The 15,080-nt window shown below is 42.3% G+C and overlaps 1 protein-coding gene across 2 annotated transcripts in view; it reads right to left on the bottom strand.

The window, feature by feature from the left end:
* The window catches only part of gfra1a (gdnf family receptor alpha 1a), a 112,596-nt gene extending 99,794 nt beyond the window's left edge, over positions 1-12,802 (bottom strand). The window contains exons 1-3 of one of the 2 annotated variants that reach the window (XM_086258785.1): positions 12,335-12,802; positions 11,576-11,881; positions 10,670-10,750 (exon numbers count right to left, since the gene is read on the bottom strand). In XM_086258785.1, the coding sequence (XP_086114911.1) occupies positions 10,670-10,750; positions 11,576-11,881; positions 12,335-12,374 (427 nt within the window). In that variant the 5' untranslated portion in view covers positions 12,375-12,802. The remainder of the gene's footprint in view (positions 1-10,669; positions 10,751-11,575; positions 11,882-12,334) is intronic. The other variant, XM_086258786.1, reaches the window with a different exon arrangement.
* Positions 12,803-15,080: the final 2,278 nt, after the last annotated feature.

Genomic DNA, 15,080 nt, shown 5'->3' with positions numbered 1-15,080 from the left:
CACATTAGCTGTACTAACACAAATAATAATGGCCTTCCTATCTATAATAGTTGGTGTTAATTTAACAGGATAGCACAATTATTTGTGTCTTAAACATGTTAAGTTTTATTTAAACCCAATAACTTTTGTTAACCCTGGCTTTAGGCCTTGTATTTTTTAGGCTAACTCTCAAACCAGCTCCTGGTGAATCCAATACATCTCCTGGTGTTTGTTCAATACAATGCCTATGAGCATAATCTAGCCAGCAGTTACATATTCCTAAATGTAACTGAAAACAATTTAGGCAAATAAATTTGCTGCAAAGGTAGGGCAACCCCTTTCTAGGAAGCCTGAATGATAACAGCTCCAGGCATGTGAGTCATTCTAGCTTACAAAGTAAAAGTCATTTTCTGGGAAATGATGGAAAAGGTTTTTAGGAATGCTGATGAGGTCAGAAGTGCATGACTGTGATACCTAAACTAAAGCAGGAAACTCATGACTTCATCAGCTGCTCTGTGTGTTCCTAGAAAAACACATGACCGCTCTTTCTCTTAGCTGGCATGAGGACTGAATAGTGATGGACAGATGTTTCTTTATGTCATGAATCTTTACGCAGTCTCTCAACATGTGTAATTCCTTGGCCTTGTTTTTCTTGTGAAACACATCAGCTATGGAAGGCTTCTTTGGACATTTTGTAATAATTTAAGGCTGTCTTAAGGGATTTTGTACATTTAACAGTTATAACTGCTCAAGGTAGCAACCTATTTTACCTGTGTCTGCACTATAGAAACTGGGTAGTCGTTGGGTCTCTGCTGTTAGGATCTTGTTAGCTCATACTACTTTCTTAGCATTAAAGGAGCATTGAGTGACATAGCTGTAGTTGGGCCAGGTAGTGCACACTGATCGGCAAACACTGCAGCACCAACAACTGCCATTAAAAAAGTAATAACATATTAGTTACGTTAACAGCGAATCTGGATACGGGCATTAAAAAACAAAACAGAGAAATACAATGCCACACTGACTCAGAGTGAAATACTTGCCAGCATTTGCCAGGAATTGCAAGTCTTTCACAACATAACAAAGCAATGTAGGAATAAAATGAAGAGGCTCAAACACGATTTCAGGGAAAGCAAATGAGTACAAAATACAGCAAAGGTGTACTTCTAATCACTAGCTGACTATAAAAGCACTTAAGCATTTTTATTATGAGTGTGGATGCAAAAGAAATAAGGCTTGGAAGGTATGTTGTTTCTAGGGAAGTTCTGAAACTAATCTGAAAAGAGTCTAAAGGGACTTTTATGTGGTCTGGCCACTAGTACTCCATCTGTTTTAATAACATCAGAAAACCAGTCACAACCAGTGTTGGAATGGTCCATCACTTAAAAAAAAAAAAAAAAAAAAAAAAGTAGTGATAAAGTCCTTTAAAGGAAACTGTTATGTCCAGAGAAACTCCCAGCTGTAAGTCTATTTGACTGAATAAGCATGAAGCAGGAGGAAAAAAAACGAGTAAATGCTCTCAGTCAACTAAGAAATAAAAAAAATCAAGTTAAGAGGCAGGATCCTCTCTCATTCGCTCTCTCTAAAAGATTCGGCACAATTAATGATGTTTCTACCTCCCTTAACTCCTCTGCATTTCCTCCCTGAGTTTCTCTTACTCTCTTAAACACACACACACACAGATGCAGGCGTACACACAAACACAAGCAGGGAAAGAGATAGCGATAGGCACTCTTATCTCTAAACATTGGCAGCTCATAATGAGAGTAACTTCCTCTGTAGCCAGTGGTTGAGTGGTGCTGACAGCTTCTCAGCACTGTGTGTCAGCACGGGGGGATTTGAAGCGCTGCCTTAGCTTGACAGCCAGGCCACGCACTTACAGATGTTTTCACACTCACAACACACACATATGCGCAGACGTCGCAGCGACTACGCTTCAAGGTTGACTTCTGTGGGGGGGAGGACAAGATCTGTTTGAAGTCTTGACACATGGAAGAGACACAATATTGAGCTTTGGTGTATTGGGGCTTATGAGTGGTGAGTGGGTGATATACAGAGAGCTGCTGTAGCAGCCAACTGAGGGGAGGACTGAGCTTAAGGAGAGAGTTTAAGCCAAGCAGACATCAATACACGGCGACAGGGACTAAATTCATTACAAGCCAGAGACCACACTTTCTGATTACTGCAGAAAATTTGGAACATGCACAGGTTGGAGATAAATACCTTCAACACCTCGGGTGAATTTAAGCAACACTTCTTGATGCCCTTGACATTTAAGTATAGGAAAACACACAGAGAAAGGTTTAAAGAATGTAAACATTCTGTCATGCTATACTGAATTTATTAAAAAGTGCGCTGTTTATTTTAAACTTTTGAAGCAGTGGTTTAAGATAAGTGCTGCCAAGCTGAACACTATATTATCACCTCAGAACTGTCAACTGTGAAAGGTCAGTCTCCAGGCCAACGTGACAACGATAGTTGTGTAAACTCATCTTTATTCATAGGTTTCACGTCCTGGAATCTATGAAGCTCTTATCCGTTTTCCACCGCTGCCACCCTATCATTTAAGCAGTGCAAGTTGTTTTTACATTAAGTCACCTTTGGCTGCTGGCCTGACAGTCGATTAAGGTCCGTGTCACTTTCTGCCCAGTGCAATGTTTCTCTCACCTCTCATCATGCCGGTGTTATATGATAATTGTCTCACACAATAATAACAGTCTTATCGGCAAACAGAGGGATCACGCAGTTTAATCTTTGTGGCGTCACGTCAAAATATATACATCTGTTTTTAGATAGGAAACAAATAGTGAAGTTCATGGGGAGACCTGGGAATTTAATATGCACCAATCAACCACAAAATGTATACAATTTAATATTTTGTGGTTCCTCCATTATGCTTATGAGGCCTCTAAAGGTGTTCTGTCATTACAGCCATCCAGACATTAGGCAGATCTTCTAAGTCCTCGCACCTGCTGGGCGAGGCTTTCATGGACAAGACTTGCTCAGTTTTGCCAGGTGTCACTGCCTCCCTGACTGCCAGTCCAAGTGGACACCTGACACCTCAGTCTCTTCGTGCTGCTGTGTAAATAGAAGAGACGTAAGTAGACAATAGCTGCCAGCGGTGCCAGCCAGCCTCTCCTGGTACTGCCCCCTGAACCCTATGCTCCATCCCTCCCCTGCAGCAAAGACAAAACTACACCCTGCCACTACAATTATTCATATTTTTTGAATAATATATAATATAAAACGTTTTTTTAAGTTCTTTCTCTCATGTTTTATTATCTGACTCGCTAGCAGCTTATTGTTGTGGCAATTGCCTGTATCAGCTACATTCCAGCAGTCCAGCTGAATCCAACTTGACAATGTTGGACTGCAGCTGCTGGTCGTAGTCCTTCTGCTGTCCTGGAAAGCTGCTGTGTGCTGGAGGCGACTCTAACCAGAACCTGAAGCAGATGGAGGACTGGCTCATGCCGAACTAACTCCACAAAGCAAAAGAACGACTACCGCCATCAGCTACACATCACAATAGTAGTTTGTGTCCATTGCAAGGAAAAAATGCTGCAGAAAATGTTAATCAGCTATTAATCTGCCACAGTGAAGTAGATAATTAAAATATTTGCAGATAAACTGATAGACAGAGCTGATTGATTTAAGACTGTTTCCTTTCCTTGGAAATGCATGCACAAATACAAGTGTTTGTATCCTCCAGCACATATCTAAATCTGTGGGAAACCATCATGGTAAATGGTAAATGGCCTGCATTTGTATAGCGGTTTTCTAGTCCATAGGACCCCAAAGCGCTTTACACTACATTCAGTCATTCACCCATTCACATACTGGCGATAGCAAGCTACATTGCAGCCACAGCTGCCCTGGGGCGCACTGACAGAGGCGAGGCTGCCGGACACAGGCGCCACCGGGCCCTCTGACCACCACCAGTAGGCAAACATGGGGTTAGTATCTTGCCCAAGGATATTTGGCATGCAGCCAGGAGGCAGCCTGGGATCGAACCACTGACCTTCTGATTAGTGGCTGACCTGCTCTGCCACCTGAGCTACAGCCATATTTAGATCAAGGGGATTTGAATGTAAACATCAACACTCTGAACTCTTTCTCATGTTCTCTACCCATTTCTGAATTGCCATCTGGAAATGCCGCTGGCTTGAAATGATGTATGTAGTCAACAGCAATGTTATGGTATGTTTCAAAGCTACATTCACATGAATGCAAGGACCCAGGTTATTGCCCAGCGTTGCCCATATTATTGCGGCTCTGATGACTTGCTGTTTTTTTTTTTTTGGGGGGGGGGGGGTTGTAATTCTCAGCATTCAGTCTCTTCGTTAAAAGACACACAGGAACAGTAGCAGGTTCATGTGTCCATTGCAGGACCTAAAAATCCCTCAACATTAACATTTATGCCAGCCTATGGGGAGCAGGCAGATACTGTAGCTTCTATAGTAGCTCTACTATCCGATCAAACTGCACAGATGAGCTGCTGACCGTCTTGTTGGTCCATCAATTCTCCACCCTTTTCTAATGTTTTGTAAGTACTAACCACTGTGTACAAGAAACACTCAACAAGACCTGCCATCTTAGATATCTGACGCAGCTGTCCAGCCTGCATGACATGGACCATGTCAACTTCAACTTCAACATCTGACTGTTTACTTCCTGCCTTATGCTTTATAACGCATCCCTTGGAAGGTACCATTTTAACAAAATAATGAATGTTACTGGCCTGTCCGTCTTTATTGTTGCAACTGATTAGTGCATTTACAGAATGAAATTGTCAAATAACAAGATAATGTGGAAGGCACAAGAAACAGAAGGAGCCACTGAAGAGGAAAAAAGAGAAGCGCCCATGGAAACATGAAAGGTACCTGTAGCAGCAATTGTTCATGAAGATAATAATAAGAACATACCCAGGCTGTGTATTCATCCATTTCCTGGCCACTTTGATTTTCCAGCACCCCGGGCCAAATGGCGTGGCAGTAATTCCAAGTTCACTTGAATCTCAGAATAATATGCTGTGTTTCTGTGTTGCTCTCTCCTGCATGGATCACTGACTCATAAACATGGGCAAGTGGTGAAGAAAAAGGCAGCTATTTCATGTAAAGTCTGCTCTCTACTTCCTCTAGGCTTAAACGGACTCATGCCGTGTGATAGAAAATTGCTTTTTCCCCCCTCCTCTCAACGCGACGTCTACCTTTTTTGTTTACCGATTTCCAAAGCCTGTCACTGCAGTTCAACGAAAGGTTACACATTAAACTGAATCGAGTATGTATACGTTTGATGAAAAGATAACACATGCAAGACATATCGATGAAAGTATCTGCATCGTCTATATATGTCAAATGAAAACAAGATTTTTAAAATAAGCGGTGGTCTCTGCAGTTTCACAGATAGCAGAAGACATGTAAGCACTTTAATGAAGTAAAAGACCAAGTGAATCAGACAGAGTTGCTAAAGAGAGATGGGAAGAAAGGGCTAAAGCAACTGAAAACTTTGATATTTTAAAGAGGAAGGAAACTGATTAGTGCAATTGACGGCCTAATTTAAAGATGGGTCTGCTCTATCCTCACACACTTAAGCCTTGTTTCCTTCCACCACGCACAGTGGTTAAATAGTTAAGCACCAGTTTTAAATATTTCATGTGCAGAGATCGCATTTAAAAAAGTTCCAGACTTAAAGCTGTCATCACTTTGATACAAAAACAAGCATTTAATGGAGCTGCCAACCTACAGGAAGATATGGTAGTGTTGCCAGTCCGCAAATGACCTCTAGCAACTTCCAGACAGCAAAGAGACATTAATCTGCATATATGAGAGACTACAAAAACAGACAAGAAGGCATTTACTCTTCATTGCTTTTGAGGTCTACTGGAGAATTTCAGTAGGGTCTTTTTCACCCCAGTATTTTATCTTTTTTTTTTTCAAAAGCTAAACACCAGTGAACACAGCAACAGTAGGTGCTCATCTTTTTGTACCTCACACTTGATTGTCAGTCACTAGACTGACAAGAAGTAAAAGGACTTCTCAGGTAAAGATCTGAGCTAAAATTTCCTAGAAGCACTGTGTATGTAGTATTATTTCATTATTTTGAGAGTACTATCATGTCAATAATATACAGCGGGGAAAATAAGTATTTGACACATCAGCATTTTTATCAGTAAGGGGATTTCCAAGTGGACCATTGACACAACATTTCCACCAGATGTTGCCATCAAGCCAAATATTGACGTCATACAAACAAATCAGAACATATAAGTATACAAGTTAAACCACAATAAATAAAGTGAAATGACACAGGGAATAAGTATTGAATACATGGAGATAACAAGGGGCAAAATGACATAGAAAGCCAGGAGATCACCTGAAATCTGTCAGTATTGATAGAGAAATCCTGTCCCCTATCAGTACTAATTGATATCAGCTGCTTTAGTCCTAATTGATGGCCTATAAAGGCTCCTCATTACCCAGAAGGCACACAGGAAAGACTTCATGATGGGTAAAAGCAAAGAACTCTCTCAAGATCTTCGTAATCTTATCGTTGAAAAGCATTTTGATGGGAATGGTTATAGGTGCATTTCCAGAATGCTGAATGTTCCTGTGAGCACTGTGGGGGCCATTATCCGGAAATGGAAAGTGCATCAGTTCACCATAAACCTGCCACGATCAGGTGCTCCACGCAAGATCCCTGTCCGAGGAGTCCAAAGAATAATCAGGAGGGTTCTCCAAGAGCCAAGAACCACTCGGACAGAACTTCAGGAAGACCTTGCATCAGCAGGTACTGTTGTTTCAAAGAAAACTATAAGCAATGCACTGAACCGCCATGGCATCCATGCACGCTCACCACGCAAGACTCCATTGCTGAACAAAAAGCATGTCAAGGCTTGGTTAAAATTTGCGCAACAGCATTTGGAGAAGCCTGTGGATTATTGGACGACTATAGTATGGTCAGATGAAAGCAAAATTGAACTTTTTGGCAGTCATTCTACACACCATGTTTGGAGAAGAAATGGCACTGCTCACCACCCCAAGAACACCATACCAACAGTCAAGTTTGGGGGTGGAAGCATCATGGTTTGGGGCTGCTTTTCAGCAAGGGGTACTGGCAGACTTCATATTATTGAAGGCAGGATGAATGGAGAGATGTACCGGGACATTCTGGATAAAAATCTGCTGCCATCTACCAGGAAGCTAAAAATGAAAAGAGGGTGGACATTTCAGCAAGACAATGATCCCAAACACAAGGCCAAGGAAACAATGAAGTGGTTTCAAAGAAAGAAAATCAAGTTGCTTGAATGGCCCAGTCAATCACCTGACCTAAATCCCATAGAAAATCTATGGAGAGAACTGAAGATTAAAGTTCATAAAAGAGGCCCAAGGAACCTTCAAGATTTAAAGACCGTTTGTGTGGAAGAATGGGCCAGAATCACTCCTGAGCAATGCAGACGACTGGTCTATCCATACAAGAGGCGTCTAGAAGCTGTAATCACCAACAAAGGCTTTTCTACAAAGTATTGACTAAAGTGTGTTCAATACTTATTCCCTGTGTCATTTCACTTTATTTATTATGGTTTAACTTGTATACTTATATGTTCTGATTTGATTGTATGACTTCAATATTTGGCTTGATGGCAACATCTGGTGGAAATGTTGTGTCAATAGTCCACTTGGAAATCCCCTTACTGATAAAAATGCTGATGTGTCAAATACTTATTTTCCCCGCTGTATGTTGGGTGATTTAAATATTTTTAAATGTTTAAAAGCCACTAACAGAGATTTGCAGTTACTAACGATTGAGTGAAGCCATGAGGAGGAAAGTGCAATGGTGTTGTGATAAACAGCATCATGCTCTCTGCTTAAAATTCCTGTTAAGCTTTCTTTAATGTTTTTCTCAAAGTCAGTGCACATATACTGTACATTTATGTTGCATAAACTGTGCATCTGCATGGCTAAGACAACACTCTACGCGTCTGTCTGATAAAATCAGACTGAGGTTTATGGGAGTGTTACTAGGAACAGGTGTTCAAGGGCGGTGCAGTGTGTGTTTGAGCATCTGTGCATCTGTGCACTGTATGTATGGGTGTCACTAGAGATTAGTGGCTTAGGTCAGAGACACGGGGTCGATTATGGAATTACAGGATCATCGGGGCTGCCTATTGTTCCTATAGCCTGGGATCACTGCCACGCTGCCTCACTGAGACAAACACGAAGCACATGAACAAGAAGAGAGCCTCCAGAAGCGGAGGGCTCATCACAGATCAGTAACTCAAATCATCTGTACATTACAAACAGATGTCTCAGAACCTGAGTGCATTCTGCAAGAATAGTTTTCTTTTATTCAGTAATTTGTCTCACAAATGAGTAGAAAAGCTGTCCCTAACATTTTGGGATGCAATTGACAGTGTGCAAGAGAAAGAAAATGTGTTCAGTAAGAACTTGAAAGTGATACAAGTCACCAAAGAAACCTGTGGAAAGACGATGAGAAATGCATGCTGGGTATTGTGCCGAACCATAATATGCTTCTTTAGAAAGTTCTGGCAGAACGGGATCAAAAATTGCATAATTTTAAAAAATGACAATCCCCCAAGAATGCTGTTCATATAGTTCTCCTCTCAAAGTCTGTATTTTTTTTTTAGCTTTTTTTGTATCCATTAATATTCTTTGCTCAATTCAATGTGCCACACTGTAGAAGTGAAATATAAAAGGCTGTCTGAGTGATCAAAAACAAGCACAAATCATTTCTGCCTCGATCCTTCTCCTGTCACCTTGCCCTTTAATTTCCTGCAGAAAGCGCACAAGAGGCAGAGTGAGCGCAGGCTTTCTGTTTCTGTGCTCCCTGTCCTCTTAGCCTTATCCTGCTACTCACTGATTAACCCTTACTCTGCAGCCTTCTTCTCTCACCCGTTCTTCTACACTTTGAATCTCCTCTAATGATAAGAGGCTATTCTCATTCTAGCGATAACTTCCTGCATTATCCATCTTTCCCATGCTCATCACCACTGCACATTCACTCGCCATAGAAAGAAGTCATGCTCACCATAACTGCGGCTTAATGACAGACTCGGGCTGATCGGATATTAGAGTAAGAGATATATGTGGACATAAAGAGGTATCTGGACGAGCACGGTTAAAACTCGTCAATTAATCCGGTGATTCCCAACCAACTGCTCGGGACCTCCCAAGGGGGTCCTATGATAAATTGAAAGAGGGTCGTGGGAGCATTGAGGAAATTAAAAACTAAAGATTTATTAACATTATTCAAACTTTTCTTTTCTTTCCTCTCTTGAGCTTATGAAAATCTGTCAAGTCCAAACAATTGTGATGATAAAAGTAATTCACCTCAAAGCTTGACAGGAGGGGGTCACATTAAGACATTGTTTCATTCATTTGAGGAGAGATGTGATGTGAACTATTAAATTATGCCACAGCAATTTTGCATTTTTCACATTTCTGATCTTTCACTAAAACAAAAGTAAATACAAACTTGTCAGCCTAAAATCATCACAAGAATGAGACCATAAACCTGTCTGTTCTCGCCCCGGGAAACCACAGCTTTGACTGTCTAGAAGTGGCACCTGCCTGTGAAGTGAACTCTGATACCGTGCCGCATGTGTTTCAGCACCGATGGCCTTTTTCAGACTGGCTGGCATACTAAAAACCACAAACATATGGCGTTTCTCCTTTGAATGTACTTCCTTTTTTTTTATATATATATAAATAGAGAGTAGGAATAGAAATGATTGAGCTTTACACAAACACTGGCTTTCCATCCAGTATTTCTAAAGAAGATAATTGGTCATGAAGTCGATAACCCAGTCTAAGATTTGGCTTATCTGCATCTTGCCACCCACATTATGATCTCACCCGGCTGGGAGAAAAGCACTGGTTTAGGGCGAATCAGCCTATTGTGAGATTTCACAAAAAAATAAAAAATAAACCACACACAGATGACAGAGGAAACAGAAGAACCACCTCTCTTTCAAAAGGGGTCACAATATCAGCCTTGTTCTTTGGAAATGTGGAGGCAGAGCATGTCTGTTTGATTCGTCATGGTGCTGATCACCTGCAGAGTAATAATAACAATATAAGCAGCAACATGATTGCGCCACATACATACGTCAGCCTGTCTAATATCCACAACAGTCTCAACTGTGGGACCACAGAGAGCCTGAGTGGCTGCAAAGAAGGGAATAACATCGCCATCTAGAGGCTCGAGTCAGCATCTTTCCCACACACAGCTCTGAACAGAAAAAAAAATGCTTGTCATGCTCTTCCAAGTTACTCACAGAACTACTCACACACTTCTCAACAAGTGGATTCAAACAGCCGCAACAGGAAGCTGCCCACAAAACCGCAGTAAAATACACCTCAAACAGCAGAGAGGCCCTTCAGCATCGAAAGATTTACCCACTGCTCAATGAGACTCAGAACTATAGCTCCCCATGCAAGGTCACTTCCAGCCAGCATGCAATATTGCTGGGGTGAGAACAGGGGGAGAGAAAGACTGATAGCAGAGATGATGAGGGAGGATAAATACTTGACACACAGATAACCTTCGACGAGAGCATGCACAGCTTGGAGCTTATCTCAACTGAGACAGGTGACAGTGAAACAATGGCAAAATAAATGGCCAGAGATGGAGGAAAAGCCTCCACGGGCGGAGAATTTTTAAATATTCTTACCTATGATGGGAGCCAGACGGAAAATATCAGACAGACGGCTGTTCACGGGTTCATATGGAGAGTCTTCTAAGAAATCATTACCTGCAAGAAAGATGACAGCATGTTATAGATACATTTTCAGCCTCCTTCTTGTGTTGTTAATCACCCTTCAACCCATACACTGGCCTGCATGTGACACGGGTTATGTGGGTCAGTCGATATCCACGCTGGCGCACAGCCACATGCTTGATTAGGCAGGTTGGTCAGCTGTGTTGCGCAACTGGAAGTCGACTCGCTGGCGATGAGCTGGGTGTAGTTTGGGGACTAAAAGGCTGTATGATCGACACTTTGAGATGGCACAGCTAGCGCTAAGGGGCTTCACGCTCTATTACCCGCGAGGGAAGTGATTTGAGAGGTCAGAAGGTATCTGAAGCTCAGTAGGACCACGTCTGTGAACCAAGTCAAGGGGGCAAATTTGTGTTGTGCATGATCACATTGGTTGTGCGCTACTTGTTTTGTTTTTTTTTCTTCTTATGTTTGTGGAAGCAGATAAAAGGAGACTCGTACTTTAGAACTAGAACGAAAGGAAAGGAGGGCGAGGGCTCATTTCGCTTCCGGAGGAGCTGGAAACCAATCATGTCACCCACTTTCAAGACAGATCAGAAGGCTTAAGCTGTTATAGCTGAAAGCCCTGAGGTGGGGCGGGGGGCTGACTGGGTTTGTGACACCCCCCAGAAAATTATAATAACAACATTAGATGACAATGAGCTACTTTTTAAATTCTATGATAGACCTTTAAACTATAACAACACAAATCTATAGTTTAATTAGAAGATGGTTAAATAGTTCTAAACATAAATCTGTAGCTCGGGGTCGTTTATTTTGTACAAGAACACACAAAACAGTTCCACTAAAGTCTAAGCCAACCTTGTAAACTCTGATACATCCCCCAGTAAATGCGCAGGCAGTTCTTCTCCTTCTTCATGCCCCTTTTACACCGGCAGTTGTACAGCCGGCTCTGTTTGAGCGCGTCAATCGCGCTCCGGCACTCGTCCTTGGCTTCCAGGCCGGCCACCATGCTGAAGTTGCTCTCCTTGCCGCCGGCCACGCACTGCCTCATCGTGCGGTACTTGGTGCTGCACGCCTGCTCCTTCAGACACTGCTCATTGGCCCGCACGCAGTCCAGCCGGGTGGCCCCGGCACGCAGGTTCTCCTCCGCGTAAGACAACACATCTGAAAAATAAAAGTTTTATCCGTCGCGTGTTTTCTCACTTTCCCAGTAAACACTGGAAGCTTAAGCACTTTTCAAGCTGCTTTAGGGATTAAAATATTACACAAATATGAGCTTTTATTATGAACACGCCACAAAAGAGTACACGGGCTATTTTTTGGAGCCACTATTTTGGAGCAGTTATGCACATAGTTGCCTAACTGGCACTTTCATTCAGCTGAAAGTAGAGTATAAATTGCTGTCACGTTCACTGTTGTTTGTTGAGGCACTGACAGCTCCTCAGAGTTTTTTTCTTTTTGGAGCAGTTTACTGCACAGTTGCGACCACACTGTACTGCGAGCAGCCGATGCGTCTGCCGGGCGCCTCTTTATTAATAGACCGCTACTAAATATTTGATGAAACTCTATAATCAATTCGAAGCGAGCAGTTGCTGGTGCGAATCAACTTAAACTTACCTAAAACAGGAAGAAGAACATAAAACACAGCGAGGATCATCGTTTTCCTCTGCGTGGGAAACAAAACCCCTTGTTGGAACGTAATTTCTTAAGTTGATGCGAATTAACAATCGTTAAATTCCCAGGGTACTTCCACTGTATTGAAATCCATTGAAAAGGTGCAGCACTGCGCGCTCCTCTGTATACAGGACAGATCCGGCTCGCCTCATGCGAGAGATAATTTCCCCTCCAAACAAAGTGTCCAGTCCCGATTTCTGCTCTTTCCTTGACTCAATAGAGGGAGAGAGAGGGAGAGAGAGAGAGAAGAAGCGCTTCTTTTTTGTCTTTCCCGGGCGGGTTTGTCTTCTCACCGCGAGGAGACAAAGACAAGGGATGAAAGCAGCGGTGGAAAGCGAAAAAACGGGCGAGTGTCCTCCAACTCCAGCCAGTGGGATGCTTGCGTCTGTGCGTCTGAGCGCACACAGCCAACTGGAGTCCCACTGCTGTCTAGCGCATTCAGCAAGGAGGAGAGTGCCAGCTTCCCCCTCGCGCTAAAGTACAGTAATCTGATCATAAATTTACAATGATAGACCTTCCCATCAGAGCAACCCCCCCCCCCCCCCTTTTACCACAATCTCAGCACAAAAACTCAATCGTGAACTTTTAGCCCACTTAACTCAATAATGAACCAAATAATGTAGAATATGCTTTAGCGTTATGATCCTTTTGTTTTTAATAAACTTTCCATGACAAGTACTATTAAAATGGCCACTTTTGGTGTATTTTAACTGCTGCTGCGTGCACGTGATTACATTTAAAATAAAGGGAACCGACTTTAACAACCATTGATGTGAATGTGTGTGTGTGTGTGTGTGTGTGTGTGTGTGTGTGTGTGTGTGTGTGTGTGTGTGTGTGTGTGTGTGTGAGAGGGGGTGTTCACATTTGAGTGTGCATAAGCTGCACTGATGGGGAGAGGGCAGAGGGCATGGCTCCTGTGTATGTTTATGACATGATTAATATAGCAACACGTGTAGATGCTTATATGGCAGGGTTTGTTTTTGTTTTGTTTTTTAGATGTGAAGCACCTTTTGAACCTGGAGCGAGAAGGTGGGACGGATGTATTTCAGCTGTTTAGTCAATACTCCACACATATCACGCATTTGTGACTCCTCCCAGCTTCATATCGTTTTCATATTATTTGCAAATACCAAGATTAGAAGAAAAAAACTGTTATGCAACAGTAGTTACCAGCTGTGAACACAGAGGACTGTTGCGTGTTTGCTCATGTCAGAGGTATGATATAATGTTTTTGATGGCTGACAGCAGCCTGACAGCGCTGAGCTGAGAAAAACCTGCCCTCAGTCTGACACAGAGGAGAGCGGACACTGTCGCCATCTGTTGGTGATTTGAAAGAAAAGTCACTTTGGTGCTTCTGGTGATGGGCAGCTCAATTTATTGTCACATGTATAGAAAGGCAACAAACTGATTATTACAAAAACAGGGATGATGCATCATGGAACTGCACTCTTCCTGTAACTCATTGATTGCCTGTATGGTATATTTAGGGGCTAATCCACTTGGATAAATACATATGTCAAGGAGCCGCTCTCTGCATTAACGACTGAGGCTGAATCAATCACGCATCCTGCGCCCAAAGCAGTAAATCAACTGCACATATATATAGAGAGAGGCAAGGAGCAGGTTCATTCACAGATGGGCTGTGAAGCAACTGATTTGAACATCAGTGACTTATCCCTTATTGAAAAAGGTAGAGATAGGTTGGTACAGGTCAATCCTGCAGGCTACATTGACATGACACAGGCCATGGATATTATTAAAAAGAGAACATGACTGGAAAAGAGACAGAAAATGAGATGAACGGCAGTCTCAGTCCGCACTGTGGGATAATTGTCTGCTTACAATTTGATGACTTTGCTGTTCTAACGTCTCCAAAGGGAAGTTTGCCAGTCAGGGGGAAGGCTCAGGCTGGTGATTTATGAAAAAAAGCCCTAATCAATATTTGATATTAATTTTGTAAATGAATGTCAGAATGATGTAGCCCTCTGGTCATTTAACTGTTTCACGCAGTAATGTGTTTTATGGCACCGGATCAGAGGCTTTTTCTTTTCTTTTTTTTACTAGAAACCTGGTCAAAGTCTGGAATTGTGTGACAAATGTAGGCAGCAGGTGTAGATGGATTACTCTGAGAAAGCTGACTGCGCCGATACAGCACTTCATAACACTCAACAGTCAGGCTGAGTGGGGACTGATAAATGTCAGTGTACTGCCGGTCACTATAGTTAGGCGGTACTTCTCTAATTTATATTACCAGCAGATACAGGACAAGGATGATGACTCTGAAGAAGGAAAACGTCAATTTAATTGCTGACTTGAAGATTTAACACAGGTTGAGTTGTGATTTATCTGATAAATCCATGAACTATCTACAGTTAACTGAGGCTATATCCAGGACATAAATAATTAGCTGATTGATTGTGTTTTTTTTGTTTGTTTTTTTTTTATTTGTATTTACTTAGCGAGGATAGGTTAATTGGTAACTCTAAATTTCCCATAGGTGTTAATGCGAGAGTGAATGTGCGAATGGTTGCCTCTGTGAGGGTCCTGCACAGTATCTTAGCTGCTCTTCTGGATGGAAACGTTGGATGTTGTTCCTTGGATCTGTTGGAGCCACTGGCCTAGCTTGGGGGTCACTGCACCTAGCGCTCCAATTATCACTGCGACCACTGTTACCTTCACCCTCCACATT

This window comes from Aulonocara sp. 'chitande type north' Nkhata Bay, linkage group LG13, assembly GCF_057382095.1.
Source record: "Aulonocara sp. 'chitande type north' Nkhata Bay isolate Kocher_YH1m ecotype deep benthic linkage group LG13, A_spYH_male_GT1.1, whole genome shotgun sequence".
NCBI classification, from domain to species: domain Eukaryota; kingdom Metazoa; phylum Chordata; class Actinopteri; order Cichliformes; family Cichlidae; genus Aulonocara; species Aulonocara sp. 'chitande type north' Nkhata Bay.
This window is presented reverse-complemented; position numbering and strand designations above follow the sequence as displayed.